Here is a 25,196-nt window from a genome sequence, read left to right as displayed (position 1 = left end):
TAGTGTACAGACTTTCTGCTTAACTGTCTATTGTTACAACTTGAATATTAGTTACTTTAATACAAATAGCTAAATACATTGGCAAAGACAAATGAAGCCCTAAAAAGAAATTACTGAACATCTGCTACTGTGAACAAGATTTTTATCTTCAACTACAGTCAGATTTTGTCAACACAAACTTTCAGGCACAACATATTCCCTTGTGATGGTGCCTTTTAAATTGCACAGTAATTGCATTCCTAACTAAACATAAGAATTATTTTAATTTTAATTGCTTAATTCTGTAATTGTTCACAAACCAGAAGGGTAAGAATGACCAAATCAGATGCTGATGCTGACAATCATTTTGATACCACCTGGTGGTGCTTTATATATCTTTTTGCTTTTATATGTTCATAGTGTTCTAATATATAAACTAAATGAAACAGAAAGCTTGAATCTTGAAATTATGAATTACTATGTGTTCCAACCTAGTACAACATGAGCAACAAGAAGATAGCACATCCCGATGATACAGGACACAATCATCATGGGGAAACCTAACCTGAAACAACAATAAAAAGGAGAGATCAGTAAGGATACAATAGTTTGTTCTCTGAGCCATTTATGAAAAGAAAATTATAGTTATTGTACACATTCCAAGCCTTGAATATGCTTATAGTCATGCCAAAAAAGATGAGTGTTCTGCAAGCATGAAAACATCTAGAAGTCTAACATTCAAGTTCACAATTCTGTTTCTGGCCTATTTAAGAGACAAGTGGTCAAAATCAGTGTGATTTCAGTGGTTTCAGGGCATCTCTTCCACTTTACTCTGTCTCAAATAAAATAAGTCATGTCATATGCTATTTGTTTTTATCCCCCAGACAACATGCCATCACACAAGTAAAACAGCAATCCTTACAAATTATGCAGCATTAGATTATCCAGTGTGTATAATTTCAGATTAGTTGTGCAACGGTGGTACCACACTTCACAAACTGATCTCTGGCTGAAGCTCATTAAATTATTTCCCTGTTGTTACATACACCTAGTACTCCTCTACCATACCTCTCACCAGATCTAATAGACTTGAATGAAATGTTGAAAGGAAACCCCAGGAAACTATAAAGGTGCTAAAACTTAGCTGTTGTACTAAAACAGTCCTTTTATTTTCACCACGGATTAAGATTTTCAGAATACATCCAGATTTAAGATTTCTTTAGACTGACAAACCTGGGCAGCAGAGATGGGCAGAGTTGGCAAAATCCTACTCGTCTAGATTTGTAGGTCTTCCATATGTGTGAAAAGAAAGGAATTTTCTGACACTCACTTGTTAGGAGCCCACAGGATGGATACTCAAGTCTGCTCCCCTCTGCCATTGCAGATAAGACCACTGATGTAGAGATGGACATTTCATAGGTGGCAGGGGGCCTGATCTTGGATAGATGAATAGCTCTTTTCTTTAGGAAGCCACAGCTAGAAGGGATCTGTTAGGGTGTTTAGCCTGGCCCCAACTTCCTCAGAGTATGAAACCACCTCCATAAAATGAAAATTAAAATATTGAGTTGCTTTTTCTACCTGCAGCTGCAACATTACTTCAAACTCTGTGATCCTCATGTATGTTTTGTTGAGAAGCTGATTGAAGGAGATATACACATGACCAGTGAAACAGCATTTTGTTCAATTTACTGGTGACTGAATTTTACCAAGAATGAGGTTCACTGAAAACATACAAAAATAAATAGCCTCAGCTTATGAGGTTTACAGAATAATGAAGAAATCACTAAAACCCCATTATTCTAAAGAAAATGTTGGAATATTTAGCATAGAACAAACTTGTCCTGCCTGCTTCATGTCTGCTCTTGACCAAAAAAAGTGAGCCCATCTTGCATATCAATAGAAATGGAGGCAAGCCAAGAAAAAAATAAAACTTTTTCAAGGTTGGAAATGTACAAAGTGCATCACTGACAGGTCTGACAGATCATCTCATTTCTGCTTTCTTGACATCCCCTCAAAGGACCTGGCATGTCCCTGTGCCCATGGCCAAATTATTGCCTGTGAGATCTATCCCAAAAGTACAGTTCACAGGACTGGCTCTAAAGGCTTTCCTCTCCATCTTTCTGATATTTAGGACCTGGTGTGCTGATCTATTCTGCCATTCTGGTAACAAGAATTATTACAACTTTTATGACTTCAAGGGCATAAATGTTCAGCTGGCATTTGGAATTAAGAAAGAGGAGAAAGGAGGGGAGATGACAGAAGGACAGAGTGTGTCTAAGAAGTTAAAGGTATGAAGAATTGTGAGAAAGGGTCACAGGAGTGTCACACCTTTTAAATATTTCCTGAAATGTCTGAAATGCATTTGGAAGATTTGTTTTTCTTTTTTTGTTCTTATGAACAGACATAAGGATACTGTAGATAAGTGATTTCTTTCCCATACTGACAGGTCAGATTCTTGCTTTTGAATGACTCATTACTTGAAGGAGCTAATCATTATTTAGCAACTAAACTATGACCAAGCTGATAATATTGTAAAATAACAGAGCTAAAGCATCTCTTGGAACTCGCTTAGGAAAAAAAATAATTAATTTGATGGCAAGACAACTGCTTCTCAGACCCTTCCCTTCCTTCCCTCAGTAAATCTGACCTCTAGGCCCCCCTAATCTCACTTAGACAAGTGTCCAGATAAGAAAAAATGCAAAAGCATCTGTGGCTGCAGGAATAAACCAGCATGGCTAAAAAATCCTCCTGCACCCTTCAGTAGGTCAAATGAGTGCTCCCTGCAGCTGTATCCATACAACGGGCTGGGGAACTGGAGATTGCTACAACTCTCATAAGAAACCCAGCTGCTGTTTGACAGAAAACAGAATTTTATCGACCTCACAGTCAGCAAACAATGAGCTGGTACCAGGAAGAGAGGAGACAATACAGATCTTAATCTGTACTAATGAAAGCTAACAAACCTCCCTGCAGAAGGAACAGCAGCTCAGCAGTGAATGGCAATACGATGCCTTTGTCAAGACTGACAAGAGGAGGGCAGGATCCAAAAAAAGTTCAGTGGCCAGCTGACCATTGAAAAGAGAAGAGGAAAGCTAGCTTCAGCTTGGAGGAGGTCTGTGCAAGAAAACAGATGAATTATACAGGGCCACATGCAAACAGGCAGGAACTGTAATCATTCTCCCACTGTCACAGTGCCAGTCAAAAGTGTGGCTGGAGCCAGACACAGCCAGGCTGGGGAGGAGCCTCACTTCATTAGTGGGGATGCTTGCATAGGGCACAACCACAAAGCCATTATTCTCATTGCATGGATGATTACCCCTCAACTTGAGGCCTGGATTTCAGGCGCACTGGCCTGAGCACTAATGTAATTGGATCAAATTCAATGTGGAATTTGGGCACCAGAGGAGATAAAGCTCAGTCAGTGAGTATTAGTTACTGCAGAGTTAATCAATTACTTGGTTTGGTTCAGTGCTCTGTTATGCTATTACACTGCCCACTGCTCTCCCCCAGAGAAAGAGAAAGCTCCTATCCCAGGCCATGTACAATACAGTGCTTATGTATAAGAAGTTTACTCATAAAACAGTGATCTAAATGGAACTGCAAAGCTTAAAAACACACAAAAAGCAGACGTTAGTTCAGTGAGAGACAGTGAGAACATTTCAAGTGAGAGCCCCAGGGATTTGTCTTGCACAAAGTTCAGATATACTTGTTCGTAATTTCATTGATTCAGTAATGAAAAGCTTGCAAATCACCCCAGCATGGGAGGCATGTCAGACTATGTGGAGAACAGAATTCATCATGTTCTTAACACATAAAAATGAGAATTTGAAATGAACAGATGAAACTCAGTGAAGGTAAATATAATGTATTAGAAGTCAAATATGGGCACAAAACCAGCAAGGAAAAAGGAGCTTTTCTCTGATAATGACCTTGTTATTTCTGATCCTGCCTCACTGCAAGATTTTTGGCCTGGTATTTACTTACAAGAAAAGGAAAATGGTGTATGATTATTATGGGAATAATAATAATAAATTCTGGGAATAACAATAACAAATAAACAATAAATTTCATTTAATTAGTATCTACAGATCTGAATATTACAGTTTTCTTAATTTATAAGTTTATCCAATGTTATCTACTAAATAATAGTAGTGAAGCCTTTGGGGTGTGAGTTGTGTAGGATCTCCTACAGTACCTTGCAGCTGTTTTGTGATGTTCCAAGAGCCAGCAGGACCCTGGACATACAAGACCAAGGTTGAGTGCCTGGTGCTGCATGATCTGAGACATCACATATGAAAAATTTTCACCCATAAAAATCATAACTACAAGCGCTCTCTTCCTTGACAGTTCATACCTTACACAACCTGTGCATCCTCACAGGGATTTGTGGAAGAACTGGGGCTCCAAGGAAATGAGGAACCTTCAGTGGGTCCTCAGTGGAAATGCAACAGCAGAAATCTCTAAAGACCAAACCACTAGCAGTGAAAGAAGCCTAGTGGTAGTAAAGAGCAAGAACTAAAGCTAACTCCTACTCACACTTGTATTTGTAACTTAATGTATAATTTAGACTCTACTGGTGGAGCCTGCATTGAATTTGAAATTTTGCTTTTCTAACTTCATGTCACTTTCATTCTACAACTTCTGTAGAAGCTCTGACTTCAGCTTTGCAGAAACAGACCTGGGGGGCCTGGTGGACTGAAAGTTGAACATTATCCACCAGTAAGTCCCAGCAGCAAAGAAAGCTAATGCTATCCCAGGCTGTACTAAGGAGAAGTGTTGCCAGCAGATCAAGGGAAATGATCCTTTCCCTCTACTCAGCTCTGATGAGGCCACAGCAGGAGTGCTGGGGTGACTGCTAGGCTCCCCGGTGCAAGTGAGACATAGAGAAATTGGACAGAGTCCAAGGAAGGGTCACAAAGACCATTAAGGGACTGGACATCTCTAATATCAGGAAAGTCTGAGAGAGCTGGGACTGTTCAGCTTGGAGAGAGGAAGGTTCAGAGCGAAACTCATCAATGTGTCTGCAGTGAGGCTATAAATAAGACAGGACCAAGCCCTTCACTGTAGTGCCCAGTAACAGGACAATAGGCAATAGGCACAAATGAAACACAAGCAGTGCCTTCTGAACATCAGGAAACATGGTTTTGCTGTCATGGCAACTGAGCAATGGCACAGGTTGCCCAGAGAGATTGTGAAGTCTCTACCCTTGGAGATACTCAAACATCATCTGGAAAGAGTCCTGCGGAACAGGCTCTGGGTGGTCCTGCTTGAGGGGGACCTCCAGAGGTGCCTTCCAGCTTCAACCATTCTGTGATTCTTCCTCACCTACTTGTTCCTCTCTTATTTGATATTGGATAAGAAAGCATCATCTGCATATGTGAAGACTCATGTGTCCTCAGAAAACAATTAAAGGACAGATGACACAATACTTTTTCTCTTGGATGGTCTCTCATCATATGCTATGCTTTGCTCTCACAGTTTGATAACCACAAGCTCTTTTTTAAAAGAACATTTAAATATCTACAAAAGGAGCCTCAAAAATGAGATTCAGGTGTAGATATACTTAAGTGATTGAAAAGCTTATTTATGAATGAAAGTTACATTTTTCACTGAAGTTTTATAATTTGATTTGCAAAGCGACTCATTAATATTTCTTTTTAACAAAAATGACATGACTAATACTCATGGATCTTAATGAAAAGAATATATTATAACTATCATAAACTGAACTCTAGAAGGGTGTTTTTTTCAATGAAAGGTAAGATGATTTTACCCTGATGAAGAGCAGAATCCATCTAGTTAACAATAATTAAGTTAAAATCTTATGCAGTACAGTTTTGTGGGCAAGTTCTTTTTCTGTACCTCAGCTAGGATTATATAGCAAAGCAAAATCCTTTCCTGGAGGTAAAAAGGAGAATGGACAACAATAACTTGCTTGTGAATCTTAATATTCTTAGATATATTTCATTGTGTTTATTTGCTGCCAAATTCTCCTATGGAGAGATTTTCTGAAAAGTTAATTTTGTCTTTTCATTCCAATTGTTTAAAAAGAAAACCACAGAATTCATTGGGGGAAAAAATTATCAAGTTTTATTAGCTCTATTGATTAATTTCTTACCCTTTTTTCTTTGGCTTTGGGAAGGAATGGAAACTGGAAGGACATATTTTTTAATTTGTTGTCCTCCTTACTTTCAAAACCACAAAGAATTTCTCTCTTGGTCAGTTTCTCTGTTCTTATTATATCTGCAGTCACTTTCCTGTCATCCTATTCCTTCTCTCCCTTTCTTTCAATGAAGGCTACCTTATGAGTCTCCTGTCATTTTGATTGTGTCCACCTTTCCATCACTTTGTCTTTGACATACCAAACCAGTTTACCTGAAAGGCAAGTATGGACTTTACTAAAAGCTTAAAGAAAACAGATTCAAAACTTTTTTCACATGCTCATGACCCTTCAAATCCAGACACCTGTTGTAGCTCAGAAAACAGGTGGCTGAAACTGCAAGTGATCATTAATTCAACATTACACTGCTGTGAAATTCATACAGTCTGAAATTACATAAAAATTACAGTGTGGTAATAATACTATATACATAGTAGTTACTGTGTAATTTAAATCATGGTAACAATCAAAGAACAAAATCTATAATCCTATTTTCTTCTGATTACTAAAATTATAATAATTTCTCCTTATATTCTTTTTTGAATCTATGCCAATATCTCCCACAGAGTCACTGCAAGGAGTAAACCTGAAACAGGGAATATCAGATCTTGAGTGAGAAATTTTAAGTGTTAGGTTTTGTCTAGAGCATCCTTCTAAAGGTGTTTTCCTGCAACCTCACCACTTTTATATTCAGAACAAGCAATGGGCCTTTCCTCAGCCCTCCAAAATTCTGATTATCTAAAGAAAAAAAGTACAAACTTTAGTTGTAAGAGAATAATTGATCTGCCAGCTCCACCAGGCATGTTTGAATGATTACAGGCAGAATATTTGTTGCAGTATCTGTCTAGATCTCTGGTACAACTGAGATGAAACGCAGGACTGTAAGACCAAGTGACTCTATTAACTACCTAAAACTCATTCATACATGGTAAGATAGCAGCCTGTACTATGGAAAAAATTGAAAAACAAGTCAATTTTATTAAGAAAAATACTGCAATATATTGTTTTAAAAATTAGCTAGAAACTAATCATTTGATTACAAAAGAATCTAACCTTTTTTTACAGCTACACATTCCAATAGGAAATGGTGAAATCTTGCAGACATCCAAGATAAATCAGAGCTCAAGTACAGAAGCAAACCTGAAAACACAGCACTAATCCTGACATTTTGCTGAAGAAGAGCAATATAACACTCATAAATTTATGCAAATTGTTTTCCCCACTATCTTTGTGATTCTAATACCCTTTGAAATTAACAAATTCACGTTAATAATTTGTCAGCATGCACAAGGTGTTACAAACCTTGTAGCTAGGTGACAGGATAAAACAAGTAGCTTTCCTCATTTACCCTTAAGGGCCCCATGACCAGCATAAATACCCTGCATCTAAGTGACGATTACTTAGGTCAAGCTCAAAGTGTAAAAGAAGCTAGACTGATTTCCTTGCATATGTTGGGGTGTGCTTTAATAAATTTATGTAGCACTCTCAAAGCCAGATTGACTGGTTCTGTACATCAGGTCTCAGTGGAGTACTAGAGACACATACACAAGCCAGTGGCCTGAAAAGCATCTAACACATAAACCCCTTGTTGAAGCACAGGAATAATTCCATCCTAATTTTGAAAACACATTCAAGTGTTTTGCTGGATATCAAGTGACCCCAGATACCTCACCTGTAGTCTCTTAGAAGATCTCCAAAGGCAGGAAAGCCAATGCACTGATGAGAGAGTACAGTTCCCCTGTGTACCCATTTTTGCATCACCCACAGAAGTCTTGACTTTTCTCCACCTATCTGCTCTATGGCATGAAACACCTGCTAGGTGTTTCAGATAAGTTGCAGTAACAAGTAAAAATCTAGTTACTACTAACATGAATGATACAATTACCCAAATCAGCTCACAAAATTTCCCCAGGTTCCCACAGCTTGTTTTTTTACCTGAGTGTCAATATCTAGAGTAAGCCAACCAATGCTGGGTGCCTTCTCTCCACAGGAAGACATGCACCAAACTTCAGTCAAGGTGAAAGCCAAGAAAACAGAGAGTTAATATCAAATTGAGGATGGCCAACTGAGCCAACACTTGCCTCTTCCAAAGATCTGTATCCCTGGTATAACCTGTATAACAAGAGAGTCAGTACCAGGTGTCCATGGCAGCCTAAAAAACCCAATTTACTCAGCTGAAAGGAATTGTCACATACTGGCCTGTGGAGAAGAGATCATCTACTCACACTCGAAATAGGCTGATCTTTCCCTGGTTTCCAAAATAAAAGTAATCTCATACACATTGGCACCAGGTTCTGGCTTTCAGAGGGGCTAACCAAACCCAGACTTTGATAAAAAGAAAGAAGCTTTTTGTAAAGTTGAGACTGTCTGTCAGTCCTTGTTTCCATGGGGAACTGTGCACTGAGACCTTCTATAACAATTAGCAACTTAGTTTCAGTGTCACTAAATCTCCTGATGATTTTTAATAAGCCTTTTGTTTTGTTTTTCAAAAACTGGCAAATGTTCATGTGCTAGCAACTTGAACAATATTTGCATTTAAGTCACAGCCCTGGTATTCTATTCCAATGTCAATAAGCAGCTAGTGTTAAATAGCTGAAAAAAATAAATGTTACCAATACAACAAGAGAAATACTTAGATTATTTACTACTTACAGAGAAGAACTTAGGTTACACTAGTTGCTTTACAAATTACAATCAGCTAACTGGATGAGATGGAATAATTTGGAAATACTTTTTCTCTTTTTCCCTTCAAATATTATCAATGTTTAATTCACCTTAGTTTTGCCCTGTTTTCCTTCTAAGCCTCTGTGGATAACAGAAGAAATTAACACAGAGTAAAACTAAAACTCTGTTCCATTATTTTATTAGACATTTTTTTCTTGAGCATACATACAGTCTCCTTAGTCATACAAAGGTCCTTCAAGCCATTTTACTAGATCACTTTGTATTTAAGCAGTTTCCCTTGAGTCTTTATAATGCTAAAATCTACATATCCTTTTAAAATCAAAATTGCTTTACATCTCCTTTTTCTCAGTATTTTAATCTGTATAGTCCATTTAAAAGACTATATTATTACTCTTTTCCATTAACAGACGCTCCCAAGAACCATACAGATTCAACGTTAGAGCTCTAAAGTGAGCTTTCAAAACTATATAAGTTCATAATCAAAGTAATAATTCCATTCTCTGCCAGGCAGCATTGCTGTGACTTTAAAAACAAGTGATCTTCTGGGTTGTATGTTGGCAAAAAGGAATATGTCACAGACTAAATTTTAGCTTTATCTTTAGTCAGATTATTTTTCTCCATGTTGCAATGTAACATAGTTCATTTTGTTTCTAACATTGGTGCTCCAAAGAACTGTAAACACAGTATTTATCCTGACTGCCAATGTGCAGCAAGAAAATTTTTTTACTATTACATTCACCAGAACTAGGGCAACTTTTCACACCTTCCAGGAAATTCTGTTGGTAAATTTAGTTTAAATAGTTCAATTCACATAATTTTCTGGTCTGCTAATGACAAAATTATGTTTTAGGGTTTTTTTTATCACCAGGACTTGAGTTCCCAAATAGTCTCTAGTAATCCTAACCTCATGCTTTAATATGAAAGTCCTAGAGCCAGAGTAGACTTCCCATTCATTAGGGGAACATGCCCCACATAGACATACTAATTCCCTCTCTGCTCTACTAACGTAGTAAGACACACCATGATAAAGTGTAGCATAAAGCATGATTTTTTGAGTTTATCACAACTTCACGTCCACCTTGGACCTATCCTCATGTATTATCATTATCTTTGCTCTCTTTGTCATGAGGTGTGGCTGTGAATCCAATCTTAAAAAGATTAAAATCATCATGGATGACTAGAAGAGAAAATCAGCAAAATATGTCATCTTCCACAGTACTTTGGGAGGCTCATGTACTGATTGCAAGTGCAGATGTCAGTATTCCTGGTAGCAAATTATTATTATTGTATATATTGTTTGAATGGCTCTGATACAAATATTCTAATAATGGCATAGTTTTATACAAAACTAGTAAGATTTATTGTGCAAAAATGAATGCAATATGTCTGTTGAAATAATTTTTTTCAATGTGTACAGTTAGTGTTTCTACATTTTATGAAACATTTAACATACTGTAAAATCACTTTTGATAAATTTATGCTTTTTGCCTTGCAAAAAAGCAAAGGCTTACCTATATGTTTACTAAAATACATTTTCTAGAGCCCAAACTTCTCTTCTATAGAAATTCCTCATAAAATAAAGTGTGCCTGTCTATTTTTGAAGTAAGCTTAATCTACAAAAAAAAAAAAATTAGGCTATGTTATTGTTCCATTAATTCTTAACAAACCAAAGATTAACATGGCAGAAATCTGTGATTTATTTTAGTTCCAGAATGTTTCAAATTAAATAACCTTTACCGACTCCATAGTATCTTTTTCTCAGTGGGGATTCAAGAACAGAAGGTTCCTGACTGTTATTTCCATGAATGTCCTTAATCACAGCCCTCACAAATGGTATCTTTGGGTACTTTTCTTAGTATCTTCTTTTTCCTCCATTGTCCTTTTTTATTTTGATGAAAGCACAAGATAAAAAGAAAGGTACATTTTACAGCAGAGATTAATCAATCAATTATTAATTTCAACAGAGCACTCTTAACTAGTTTTCAAAGCCCTGGCCTTTTCTAAAGAGCCAGATGCTGCACAAGAAATGTCCCACCCTACTCCCCTCTCCTTTTTCTCTCCACTTTGAGACTCCCATTCATGTGCCATATAATGTGATGAAAGAGAACTTATGTCTAACAGTTTCCCTAGGAGCAATCAAATTGTATTTTGAATCAAAAAGTAGGAGGTTGTCTCCTGTGCACCAATTATTTGTTTTCATTATGAAGATAGCAGATGTCTCCTGATAAAAGGTTGCTGATGTAAGGCCAGAAACTTCCCACACCAAACCCTGTGTTTTAGGCCACCCAGTGGTGAGTCTCATTCCAGATGGGTGATCTTGGAAGTTTCTCTTCAGCTCACCATGAAATGCCAACCAAAGGCAAATAAAGTGCAGCTGGAACCTTCCAAGACACCTCTGCCATCATGATGCACTGCAGTGTACAGATCTTTCCACCCCAAAGAAGCCACAGATAAGAGCTGTTACTTGCTCACCAAAAGGCAAGTTTTTGTTAAGCACAAGACTAATTTTAAATGAATTAGCAAACTAAAGTTAAATAAAGTGAATTCTATTCTAAGGACATCAGTTCCTCAGCATGCTAACTTTCCCATATACAAAGCACTAGACAGATATACACTAAACAAATATACCCCTCCAGACTGTCACAGATAAATACCAACATTTCTTGTGAATTGAAAGAAGAGACCAAACGGATGCGAATGGAAAAAGTGAGGCATACAGAGGCAGGTGAGTACCGCAAGTAGGATGTTTTCACAAGATCTAGCTACCTGACTTCACAGGCACTGCAAGTCAATTAGAAACAGCAATCTGAGTTCACCATTTAAGTGTTATAGGTGTCATATAACCATTAAGGTACTGAAAACTGGAAGGTCAGAGCTTGAGAAAATGGTTCTCAACTACTAAAAATGCAATAAGTTTTCTGATGTTTCTTTGAGAAAGATTAGTCCCAGTGCTGTCAACATCATAGCTATTACTTCAGACCTGTGTTGGGAAAAAAGGATTAGGGAGTGACTGGAATGAGGGGAAAATGGGAATAAAATTACTAGTTTTTTTTCCAAATGATAAAGAAATTTTACTACCTTCAAATTTCCAGTGGGTGAGAGAAAACAAAGTGGGTTGCTTCAGTAACTTCTCCCTCCCTCCTCCCATCTCCATCTCTGCAGTGGATGATCTGGATTGCTGCTCCAGGAATACCAGTGAGCACCAGTGACCCAGCAGGGCCACTGCTCCATAAGTCTGCACTTAGTTCACATGCCACAGGAGGGTTCTGTAACATGCCCCAGCAAGCCAGTTATGCAGGAGACCAGATGGGCTGGGCCAGCCATGTCCACCAAGGCTACATGCACCCCACTCTTCCTCCTTTATTGTTTCAGGTGTTAAATTTTCTTTTGAACAGCTTGAACAATGAAATTGTTGGTTGCAGTGCTGTCAAGTGATTCTGAACCACCCCTAAGTCGCACCACCGAATCACATTATTATCTTTCTAAACTATCAGGATCATTGTTGCAGGTATGTTTAAGACATTTTTCCATTTTAGCTTATTTCTCTGAATTTAACCTTTTCAGCTAAGGTCAATAGACTTTTGAATTTCCTGTCTTAGAAGCAGCAGACACAACAATGCATTATGATTCATGCCAGCTGTAGCATTATGAAATAAAATCTTAAGCAAAAGCTTGATATTAATATCCTTACAGTGCTAGAGACAGACTATGAATATTTCTTGACTGTTTACAATAACTTAGAGGTTTTTTTCTCCTTACCTTTAGAAAGTCCTTTCTTTAGATAATTTCCATATTACTAGGAAAAAATCTTACATGTGCAGATGCCACTTAGTTTTGAGCCTTTAACAGATTTTGTTCAGCCTTTAGTATCAATAAGTAGTACAAAAAACCCCAAATGATTAATAACAAACCAATGCAGGACTAAAAAGCCCAAATATTTTTTTTAAATTATTTTGTAGGATATGATACACAGTACTACAAAGGAGGGGAAAGAAAACCACCAGAATTTCTTTAAACTTCCTTAGGATTAATTCTTCCCCTTATTAGACTTTTTCATGATATGTAGAGTAACATGCCTAACAAAAAGAGTAAAAAATAAAAAAATAAAAAAAGGCAAACCTACAAAATCTTATCTATTTTTCAGGAATGGATTTTGTAAGTTTTGAACCTCCTCCCAAAAAAACCAGCTCTTACTCACTGTCAGTTACAAACTAATGTCATTACATAACCATTACCATTTCAGCCTGTAAATCTACTTAGAACTTTGAAGTACACCTGTTCATGTAACCCACACTGAATCTAAGACCGTAAGTGTTGAGCAGGAAGCCACTCTTCAGGTAGTTTATTAGTGCTGTTTAAATTAATTTAGTGTTGCATTAATTATAATAATTTTATAATAATAATAATTTTTCAGTTATAAAAAATCACTGTTGAATTCAAGCACTAAAAAAACTGAAAGCTGAGACTGTAATAAATACTACCACATCTCCTGTGTAAGAAATAATGCCTACTCTACACATAAAAATCTATTTAATATTCCATGAAAACCACTGCTTCCTTTCAGCAGTTCTCATTTCAAATGCATTATAAAGAAAATAACATAAACATTTAATCCACCTTTCTTCTGATTACATCTTTCTACTGATTTCATTCTTCTGATTACACCAGAATAGTCTGTTTGACACATTTTTTAGCAATGAACAGATAATCATGTTACTAGCATCAACTTATGTGAGAAAAAGTAATTTCATATAAAACTGGGATTCTGATGTAATTCCAAATATCTTTATGATGCTTTGGCAAGAAAACACAATGCATAGAATAAAGCAAGTTAAAGCTGAGGAGTGTTAATGTACTCACTAATAATAAGCTAAGGTTCATATAGCAAATGTATAAGCTTCATAGTTAAAGTGTTCTCCAAATTTCCCAGTCTTCATGTGTCTGCCATTTAAGATACCTCTGTGTTTGAATCTCTTGCAAATTGTTTTTCAAAACCATGTTTAGAGATACAGAATTTCTCCAAACAAATATTCTCAATCCTGTGCTTTCTGGCTAATTCTGGTAATTGCTAAAGTACCCTACTTAAATAGAAAATCACTTCCTAATTTCTATAATCTTTGAAGACTATAGTGACTGTCTAATCAAACTGAGAATGTTGTAATTAACTGAAAACTTGGCAATTGAAGTCATAACTAAATGAATCTGCAAAAAGTAGGATGTTTATTGATAACAAAAACCTTTTGTGCCAGTACATATGACATTACACACGTGAGAATTCAAGCAACTGTATATGAATTTTACATCATCTCCCAAGCTGAATAAAAACATAAACTGAGTAGTAGTACAAACAATCTAGTTTGGCTTTATGTTTCTCCAGACTACTTACAGAAAGTACAGAAATGAGCAGGCACTTCACTAATTCTTCTCTTCTTACCATCATCTCTACTTGGCTTAACTTGCTCCCTTCTCAAGCTCCTCTCCCTCCCTTCTCCCACCAACTCACTTATCTTCAGCGTAAGACATACAGCTTGCTGGAACAGGACTGCCTCCCACCCACGATGTTCACAACCTCAAACCCCATTCCTGGGCATCCAGCTCAGTCTCTGCACCTTACTGAAGGCAGCAGTGGCCCCACACCTCACAATAAAATACTTATTCTTCCAGTAGTCAGAAAGCCCAGTGGTGGCAATAACTAGAAAGGACACTCCACAGGATTTAGATTTGCTTTTCCAGTTAGGGCTCATTATCCAGGTTGCAGTGAGTAAAGAGACTGAAAGTCCAGCTTCAAAAGCTGAGCCATATTGTGCTCTCATTTCAGGGAGAATTAGGGTAATGAACCAGCTACTTGTTTCTTTAAAATCGAAAGACACAAATTATTGGTTAACATTTAACTCTAACTAGTAATAAACAGATTAATAAAGCACCCTAACTAAATCATAATTGCAGTGGCATTACTTCTTTTTTATAGAACTCCTTTGCCACAGTTTCTCCGTGTTAATCATTCCTCCCTGCACCTTCTAAAGCTGAGTGGCACCTTTGCTCTGCTGCCTGAGGATCTCCAATTATTATTCTTTTGCTTTCTGGTATTATCTTTAATAAAGACCTCTCCACACCCTCTGCTGCCTGTTTCAAGACAGCTATCCTCACTAAAGCAGTTCATGTGTATTTGAGAAAAGAACATATGTTGTGGGATAAACCTGCACAAGTCTGAGCTCATGGCCTTTCTAGGATAGAAATCATACTTTCTTTAGTTTGTGTTAGGATGAACTGAATCACCTTCTACAAAGTATTTCTTTCCACTGACTACAATAAGAGCTTGGTGTTGAAATAAAGACATCGGTGCTGTAGAATGGAAAAGTGAGGTGAGATGAATCTTTCCTTTACTGACAAGCAGCTCTGTGAACATTGAAAAATAATGATGCCTTATTTCTTACCAATTTGTGTCTTAAGTTTGATTGACTTTCTGCCTAAGTAGAAAGCTCCAGCTGAAGCTTTCTTCCATAACTTATAATGACAATCACCTGCATGGATTTTTCCAGTGTGTAAAGAAGTGTGGGCCCAGGCTGCACCTTCCCTCATTGGGAACACTAATAGGGTTTCTTTTCCCAGACACCAACTTTGATGATACTTCAGTGGTTTTAATTATATCAAAGCCCCTTTTGCCCACCATCCTCTGTCAAACATGTTTGAAATTGACAAGCACATTACTGGGTGGGATACAGAGGCACATCCACAGCAGTGTGATTGCACAGGAAACCAGATGAAAAGTTAGGGTCTGAAGGAAAGAAAAGAACAAAAAGCTTTTCAAAAGCTTTTTTTTTTTTTTTTTTTTTTTTTTTTGAAAACATACTTGTTACAAGTAGCTAACTCACCTTGAGATGTGCCAAAGACTTACTTGATTTAAATTAAGAGTGATCAAAGAAAGGGATCTAGCTTTGTATGTGCTTACATTATATAGTTCTAGTCTCCAACTTATCAAAATGCTTGTAGGCATGGGAAGGTAATGGGGAAAGAGACAGAAATGTAAAGTTAAAAGTCAGCATGAATTAGCATATATTTTGATTTGAAATTTCATGCAATCTCTAAGGAATTGTTAAGTTAAATATAAAAACTAAAATTCAGTTATTAAGTTGTGAAAAAGAAAAAGTGAACAAGTTGCATCTCTTGGTTGAAATTATTAAACAAGAAAAATGTGTTTGAGGTTTTTTTTCTAAATGTAACTAAATCATTAGTTTGAAACAAATATACTGTACTCTGGTAGTTACAATGGAAATAAACAACTTACACAAGTGTCACTGAAATAATTTATTTAATTATAAGCTTTAGAACATATTTAGTATTTCAAATTCTTCTATGCATTGACATGCTAATTGCTGGCACTTCAGAATATACACTGACTAAATATACTTTGTGCTAGAATATACTCACTGGATTTTCTGTACAGTATTCAGAACATGGGATAACGTCAGTAACTGTTTAGTTGAGAAGATACTTATTCTGCAGTCTGAGTAGTGCAATGACAGAACATTAACATCCATGTAAACATATGAAATGACTGCAGATTCAACCAATGGCTTTTGAATTACAGTGTATCATCCATAAAGCTTCTCTTCCTCAGTATGCCATACACACGCACTTATAGCAGGGAAAGGAAATCAGTGTACCTTGTAAGACAAAATGCCCTACAGCAGGGGCAACGAGAAAGATACATATAAACTGCTTATTACGCCTTGTAAAAAGCATAAATCTTGTGCAATATTCACAGTACCTGGTGGGATCAGCTCTACACTCTAATCTACACCAATGCAGCTCATGTAGTTCTCCTCCAAGGAAGTATATACATATATATGTATCAAAAAATAAGATTTTTCTCAACTAAACTGCAATGGAAATTACTAGGCAAGCACAGACTACATTTCAGGGCTCAGCTTGGCCCTTGACCTTTCTCTCTTTTTTTTTCTTCAGTTTGTGACAGAAGCTTTAAAAATATTTATAATACCAGAGCATTTAATTTTATTTCCAACAGAACCTCTCTCACTAAAGTCCGCTCCACTGACCTCTTAAGTCAAACTAGAAGCAGGGTTTCTCCTCACACTGAGGAGCTTAAACCCATGCTCTAGCTTAAACTCATTATTCCTTGTCCTATTTCTGTGCACCACTGAAAAGAGATTGTCCCCTTCCTTGTGACACCCACTCTTCAGATATTTATAGACATTAATAAGATCCCCTCTCAGCCTTCTTTCCTCAAGGCTAAACAGCTCCAATTCTCTCAGACTTCCTTCAGAGGAGAAGTGCTCAAGTCCCTTAATCATCCTCATAGCTCTCTGTTGGATTCTCTCCAGTAGATCCCTGTCTCTCTTGAACTGGGGAGCCCCAAACTGGATACAGTATTACAGGTGTGGTCTCACCATGGGAGAGTAAAGGGCAAGGAGAACATCCCTAGATCTGCTGGATAGACTTTTCCTAATGCATCATAGGATACCATTGGCCCTCTTGGCCACAAACCCACATTGTTGACCCATGGAGAATTTACTCTCCGCTAGGAATCCAAGGTCTTTCTCCATGGAGCTGCTTTCCAGAAAGATGACCCCTAATCTGCACTGATGGTTGGTGTTATTCATAGACAGATACAGGACTCTACACTTATTAAACTTCAGAAGATCACCTTTTCCCAGCTCTTCAGCCTGTCCAGATCTTGTTGGATAGCAGCATGCCTTCTAGTGTATCAGCCACGCCTCCCAGTTTTGTGTCATCAGCAAACTTGCTGAGGGTATATTCCATCCCCTCATACAGGTCATTGATGAAGATATTGAAAAAATATCTTTGGACTCAAGTAATACCAAGGATTATTCTCCATCTCCAACAGTTCAATCATTGCAGTATTCTATTTGCATCCCTCCCCTTCTAAGAAAGCAGAAGCTTTGTCAGCTTTCATAGACCAGCACCGCATTAATTTCCTGTTTTTTTCACAGTGCAATGTTTCCAGCTACATCCTGGTGTCAGCTCATCATCATTTGTCATATTTCATGTTAGTACCTTACTCCCATAATGCTTCCCAGCACTGGTAGGGATCCGCTAAAACTGTTGTGAGGTTACCCTGTCACTATTCCTCCTGGAATATCTTGGAGGAATAGAACAACTACCAGAACAAAGTCATCTTTACTGCACTCTCAGTATTACATTTCTTTGCGTTCTTCTCTCGTCTGGTATAAAATCACTTAACGTGGGGTGTCCAAAACCCTGAACTAGGCATTAGTCTGTGCACTTATCAGAAAGAAATAGGCACTTGTATGCAGTCATGAGCACTGCATGAGGTGCCAATCTTCAGATAGAACAGAAATTCAGATAGATAGATAGAAACTTGTCCATTTCTTCCAGTTATACTTAGTATGCCTCATACAAAGATTACTTCTTTCTACAAGTCTCGTACTTTCTATGCCCCCCAAACAAGCAGGAAGGTCCCTTGAGTATCAGAACAGGATAACAGTGAAGGTACCACATGTGTACATAGAAATTGCAAAAGATCAGTTATTCATGTCTGTAAGAAAGCCACCTTCAGGGTTGGACAAGACTGGTTTTAGGCTATGATAAAGGGAGAAAATGAGATGTATCCAGTGTACATAAAACACTGCATGTATGGTTAAAATGTAAAATGTAAAGGAGATAAGAAGAAACTATAAAAAGAGCTACAGCTCCAATATGAATTATTAGAATGAGGAGTAGAAAGAAAATTGCTCCAGCACAGGATCATCCACATGTGATCAATGTGGAGGATCATCTGATCTATAGCAGGGCTTTCCCTGCCCTTGGTAGATAAAGAGTTCTGCTCTTCCGTTTGCTGTTCACAAAGTTTTGCTGCAACATCTCCATAAACTTTTGAAACATAAAATATTTTAGAATATAACTGAGCTAAATAAATTACAGTTCTAAGGAAATGTGCTTTTTGTTCCAACCTTCCCAGTTGATACAGTTTCTGATATTTTAGTGCTAAGCTAACATCCATGCAGATACACTAAAAGATCTCTAATCTTCTGTTTATAATGACCACACAGGAGGTACAGGACAGGTTAAACACCTCACTTCAGTAGTAGAAAATAAGTCAAATGAGTCCTACTCCTTGTATTCATTATTATTGAACAATCTTCCTCAGATTACAAGTTGCCTGGACAGGTACCATGGTTTTTTATTGGCTCTTTTACTGTGTCTCATCTTTTTACCTTGGCAAGAACCTTCTCCTGCAGTTAACAGCAGATGTGCAACAAACTGAGTGGAGCATGCAGCTCTGGGGTGAGAACATGCACATGAAAGCAATCCTCATGAACCTGCTTGTGCAATAACCCCACCTTGCACCAGCACAGCACAGATCAGAAGCACAGATGTTTGTAAAGGAAGCCAAAAGAAGAGCTTACCAGAAGAAGCTCAGCAGTCTCCACAAACTCAGTTGATATCAAAAGAACAATGAAATACTCTGAAATAATGAAAGATTTTTCCTTGACTGTTTCAGTTCAGAATCTTGGCAGTTGAGAGCAAACATTATGCTGGAAATATCACTAAGACACAAAGAAATTTTTTTGTTCTCATTCAATACCGTCATTGGAACGAATCATATTTGCTCCACAAATGCCTAAGCCTTAAAGAGGCACGAGCAACAGCTGAGTTTTTCAAAAGGGCATGGTCTGGGCTGTGGGAAGTAGAAAAGATGATACGAGTGATAAGAAAGGAATATACCAATGAAGCCACTTGCTTAAGAAAGAGACAGTGGAAAATTACTGAAAAACAGTGGAAAAAACACCAAGAGTTTGGGGGAAGGTCCCTAGGGAGGACCCAGGGGAAGGGCTAGATTCTAAATAGGACCTTCAGGTCAATAAACTTTTATCTCAGTTTGGAAAAGTGACTGAGTCCATGAATTGATGCAACACCTTGGCCTAGTCCCACTTTCCCTCAAACTCACTGAAGAATGCCCATTGGCTTCAACTGGAACACATGAGACCACCAATATGTGCTCTCAGTAATCATAGTCCTCACTGGTTTGTTTCTAGAAATAAGACAAGATCAGCCCTGGCAAAAACAATGACAAAACAAAACCAAAACCAGTCAATCTCTGATTTTTCCATCTACCTCAGGAACACAGGTAAAAGCAGTGGTGTGTGTCATAGACCTCAGCAGAATGAATGAAATGGAACTCCCTCACCCAGAGCACATTACATCTTCTCTGTGCTTCAGTCAGTCCAGTTCATGGGCCCTAGGGCCACTGATTTATCAGCACACTTAATGCCTGGGACACTGGTAACAGCTGTTGCCACAAAATAGTATTTTGTGGCAGAGCAGCCATTTCACCCTGCTCTACTACCTGTATTTTCTAAAATGGGGGCCTTATTACAGATAGCCTGAGCAGAAGGAGAATTTTTTTTAATTCTTTAAATAGACTGATAAAGTTAAATTTGGAGGTATTTATGTCACTTTTCCCTGGTTTTATATTGCTAAATCACATCGTCCTACCATTATAAGTTTGCTTAAGTATGCTTAAAGCACAGGCTGTCTTTGTACAAAAAGACACTTTTTATGGCAATGACAAATGACAAACCAGATCACTGCATTCTCAATCACTACCACCACATCCCAGTGCCCTTATGCTTACTTAAGACCTGCTTGCAAAGTAATCCCAGTAATCACCCATCCCTTGAGTAGTAAACAACTCATTTAATCCTTTAAAATTTGGATACCTGCGCTTCTTTTAAGAGAAGATGCCTTCATCTTGGAAGTCCATGTGCTCTTAATTTGATTTACTGTTTTTAACAATTCTAATGTTAAATGTCAACTAAACCCCTAGCAGCTTTGACATTACAATACATATGTGCATGTGTATAAAAACAAAGAAGTCTTCCCTTTTAAATAAACATCATGTTTCTTTTGTGATTTATGACAAGTAACAGCACATATATATCAATGAGAATGTTTTAATTTCAAAAAACTATTTTCAACAGGAATCTATTTCTGATTTTAAAATTTCATTTGCTTTTAATGAAAGAAGAAGCTAAACATAAGTAGTCATATTTAATGGTGAAATCTGCAAACATTAGGTTCATATGTGGGGGTTAACTGACTACTGCTAACTACTAACTGATGCTCATTTAAGAAAAAATTATAATAGACTGCTTATTTAGGAGTTTAGCAAAGCATGCAGGAAGTCAGCCAAAGGATAATAAAAAAGGAAAGTCAGGGTAAAAGGTGCAAGATTATTAGCAGTTTCATAGAGAAGAATTCTCCTGTGACCACAGGTGTCTCCATGAGCTATGAACATAAAGAGCTAATCTTGCATTTCTTGTGCAATAAAGATTCCCACTAGCCAATAAAACTTTAAAGTCCCACTTCTATGCGTGATCAGACTTGAAAATTATACAGATTATGTCTATCAAGCATGCATGATTCTCACAAAATTTATTATCATTGAGTTTGAAATTTGCAGTAGGTAGGCATCCTAAGCTTTTTATTTTAATATATTCTGGCCTAAATCTGATAAATGCAGAACTTAAATAAAAATATGGTACATTACACAGGAGCATGAAAATATATTAAACATTTTCCCTGGGATGAGAATTTTAAAGTTAAGCAAACATAACGAAAGGATTATTTCCCACATAATAAATGGCTGACTAGTAAATTGTAAGTTGTTAACTAAATAAGCTTTACATTTGGGAACACAGAGGAAGTTAGTGCCCTTCCATTTTCACCTCCTAAGCACAATGGACAAATGCTGCCTGCTTGGTGTACTTATATTTTCTGTTTGAAGTAAAATGCAAGGACTGAGCCTGGTCACGTAAGCATCCATGCAAAACCCTCACCAAGGATGCACAGATAGGGCACAGGAGGAGAATTCCTTTCAAGTTCCTGTATTCCCAAGGATTCAGACCTCATAAGGCTGCGCTCCCTTATGAACCACCCTTTTGCACTGAAAAAAAGTAGGAAAGCAAGAAAGGGTACACGGAAAGTAATGCAAAGGATTGAGAACCACTCTGTCCTGAAACCAAGATCTTGTCCCATCCCCACCCTCAGGCAGCAAGGACAGCATCAGCCCTGGTGTCCTCTGCTCACCATCAAACCAGACTCAGTGCTCACCAGGCCCAGTGACCCAGTGTCTGACATGCAAAAAATCTTAACAAGACCATTATCAGCTCCAATGCCGCTAAAGAAGGAGGATATTATTTAAAGTCATTTATATAGTCAGTTGAAATGTAGCTTTCAACCCAGGTCAGCCAAATTCATGCTGAAAGACCTGACAACTGGCCTAATAGCTGTTCAGGAGCTTGGGAAGTAGTAGGGGTGTATCTGCTTTTCTCATTATTGCCAAATATCTCTATGGGAGAGGAAAACACCACCTGCCACTGGGCAGGAAACAACAAGGGAGGAGATATGAATAGAGGGACAGTAAGGGACAAAAAGAAAGAGTGGAGAGTAGAGAAGAAAGCCAACACCAAACAGCAAACAGATTAATGTGTTGCAGCATCTTAAACTGAGTTGAAGTACATACGTTTTTTTCATTGTTAACAATTTCTACATTAATGTTTCTGTAGTGGTTACTATTTATTTTTATCTTTTGAATTTTCATTTGAAGAATTTTTGCACAGTATCAGTGTATGCATGATGAGAAACATACACTGGGATTCAGCTCCAGATTCAAGCACATGAAGATGGGAACTAACTGTGAAAGTTATTTTTTTTGTCTAAGTTCCCACAGTAGACAGTGGAAAATCTAGACAATGCAGTAAGCAGAATAGATGCATCCATCTACTGCAGGATGAGTCAAATTGCACATTAGATTCCATGAAGTTTATTGTGAGATGCTGAAATCAATTGCTTAAATGAAGGCAGACAATTAGGTTAGAGATTTAAAGATTGTCCCACTCAGTTTCCAGCTACCACTTGAGCATGACATGAGTCCATGTATCTTATGTCATATCTACCAGATCTATGAAGATGTCCTGGACACAGGGCTAGATAAATATCTATATTTAGGCCAGTGAATATAGCTTTATATCACCAATGGGCCCTCCAACAGGAGTTTAGACAATTAGCTCATATCACATCCAGTATTTTAATTGAAGCTGAATACCATCTTAAGGTAAACTACTGTACTGAGAATCCATATACTTTTGTTACACGAAAATTATCCAGAATTAAGAAATGCATTTAAATAGTGGATTCATTCACTTTTTTGTTTTACACTTTGCTGGAATAAAAATAACCCAGAGAATTTAGTCCAGGCATTGGTCAATAATATCTGAATTCATTGCATTAATATGGTTTGAAGATTAAATTATTGCAAAATTGATGTGGGTTTAATCTACTTGTTTTTCAATTGAAGTGTTAATTTAAAAAATTGAAATATTAACTTTTAATTAAATACAGTATATTAGTGCAGAATTACTTTCAGTTACTCTGTCTTTCATAGACATACTCACATTCATGCATAAATTCCACTAAAAATGTCAAGATAAATTAACAGTTTTACCCCTTAGCTCTCATGAATCAGGAAGCAGTAAAAGTAATGTGTCATGTATTGGTATTTCTTTTGTGAATGTGCTTTAGTGCAGCCTTTATCTTAGAGATGGTAAATTTTAACTATATATTTGGTTCATCTAAGATTCAATTTGCATTATTTAACTTTTAGACAGAACAGTACAGAGCTATTTAAGTCAGATGGGACTTCAAGAAGGGGCCTATGCAGGGCCTTCAGGAAGGCAATTCTTTCTATCTCAAGATATCCCTTTAAGAGGTCAGGATAAGTCTTGCCTTTTTCCTCTCCATGGACTGCAGAAGGAATTCGAATGAATAGGCTGAATTAAATGCATGAACTCAGGTGTGCTGAATCCCATTTGAATTCAAGTATCCTATTTCTGACCGTTGTCTTGTTTACAAGGGAAATGCAGAAAATTCTGGAGTAGCAAAACCATAGGGGAATAGAAGTAATTTCTGTGAGGTGAAGGCTCACCCAACAGGTGACTTGAAAAGTCACTAATCAGGCTAAACTTCTTGTTAAACAATATAATGCAATTCATAAACAAGTTTAGGTATGCATTTTATTGTGCTGTGTCTTACTACTCAACATAGGCCAGACAGAATAGCCTGCAGACTCTGCTCATATCAGTAAATCATCTGATTTTCAACTACGCTGGGAAGCTGTAGTTACTCCCCAGGCACCCATAAGCCCCACAGTCACTGCACAGCATCCCTGGAGCTTCCCCACAGCTCAGGGCCAGGGTTTCCTTCCACCCAGCCAGGGCTCCTCCATCCAAATGTTCTTCATGTCAGAAATCCATGAAACAGCACTGTGTTTTAGCAAATGAATTTATTTTTTTTAATAACCGTCCGCATTTTTCTATATTTCTGCACAATCAGAAAACTTAGACATTTCCAAACCTGTAATTCTACTCCATCTACAACAGTAATTACTGCAAGAACTGGCTTATCACTGTTAAAGTTTTCAGTAATGGTTTTTGATTGTACTTATTAATAGAGATATATATCACAGTTGCAAAACTTAGGGAAAAGCTGACCCTCATTTTGAATCTGGTTCTTTCTCTTCCTATCTGAATATTCATAGAAATTTATATTTTTACAGCAGTTTATTCTGTTAATATAAAAGTGTCAATCATTTTAACCTTTAAACTAAGAGAAGGCACATTGTCTGTCACTGAACTTTTGAGTTTGACATCAGTTAAAGTTCTCCCATTAAAAAGGAGCTACTAAAGCAACATGAAGACTTATACAACCAATCTGTCAAAAAAAGATATGCCTGTAATACCTTCAAAAATAAAACCTTTTCTGTCAAACAGGCACAATTTGTAGCTGGCAGGCTTTGACTTTGAGATTAAAGCCCAGTGATCCCAAAGACCTTATTTTGCTCCCATGTCTGTGACAAATAAGCACAATTTATTTTCTTTTTTTTTTCTTTTTTTTTTTTTTTTTTTTTGTAAGTAAAGAACATATTTTAAGTTATAAAATATGACAAACTATGTACTACATTGGAATAATGCTATGTTTCAAGTACCTGAAGGGGGCCTACAGGAAAGCTGTGGAGGGACGTTTTACAAGGGCTTGTAGCATCAGGACAAGGGATAGTAGTTTCAAACTGGAAGAGGATAGATTTAGATTAGAGTTTAGGATGAAATTCTTTATTGTGAGGCTGGTGAGACACTTGCACAGGTTGCCCAGAGAAGCTGTGGCTGCTCCCTCCCTGCAAAGTGTTCAAAGCCAGGTTGGATGAGGTTTGGAGCAACCTGGTCTAGTAGGAGGTGTCCCTGCCCATGACAGGAGCCTTGGAACCAGATGGCCTTTGAGGTCCCTTCAAACCCAAACTGTTCTATGGTTCTTT

At 37.4% G+C, this 25,196-nt stretch overlaps 1 protein-coding gene across 1 annotated transcript in view; it reads right to left on the bottom strand.

Annotated features, from left to right (window-relative positions):
• Nucleotides 1-456: 456 nt before the first annotated feature.
• The window catches only part of OCA2 (OCA2 melanosomal transmembrane protein), a 158,420-nt gene continuing 133,680 nt past the window's right edge, over nucleotides 457-25,196 (bottom strand). Inside the window, exon 23 of the mRNA XM_008498085.2 lies at nucleotides 457-544. Within this exon, the coding sequence (XP_008496307.1) occupies nucleotides 457-544 (88 nt within the window). The remainder of the gene's footprint in view (nucleotides 545-25,196) is intronic.

This window comes from Calypte anna, chromosome 1 (genome assembly GCF_003957555.1).
Source record: "Calypte anna isolate BGI_N300 chromosome 1, bCalAnn1_v1.p, whole genome shotgun sequence".
In the NCBI taxonomy this organism is placed as follows: domain Eukaryota; kingdom Metazoa; phylum Chordata; class Aves; order Apodiformes; family Trochilidae; genus Calypte; species Calypte anna.
The sequence above is the reverse complement of the archived record's forward strand: the minus strand, read 5'-3'. Positions and strand labels throughout refer to the sequence as shown.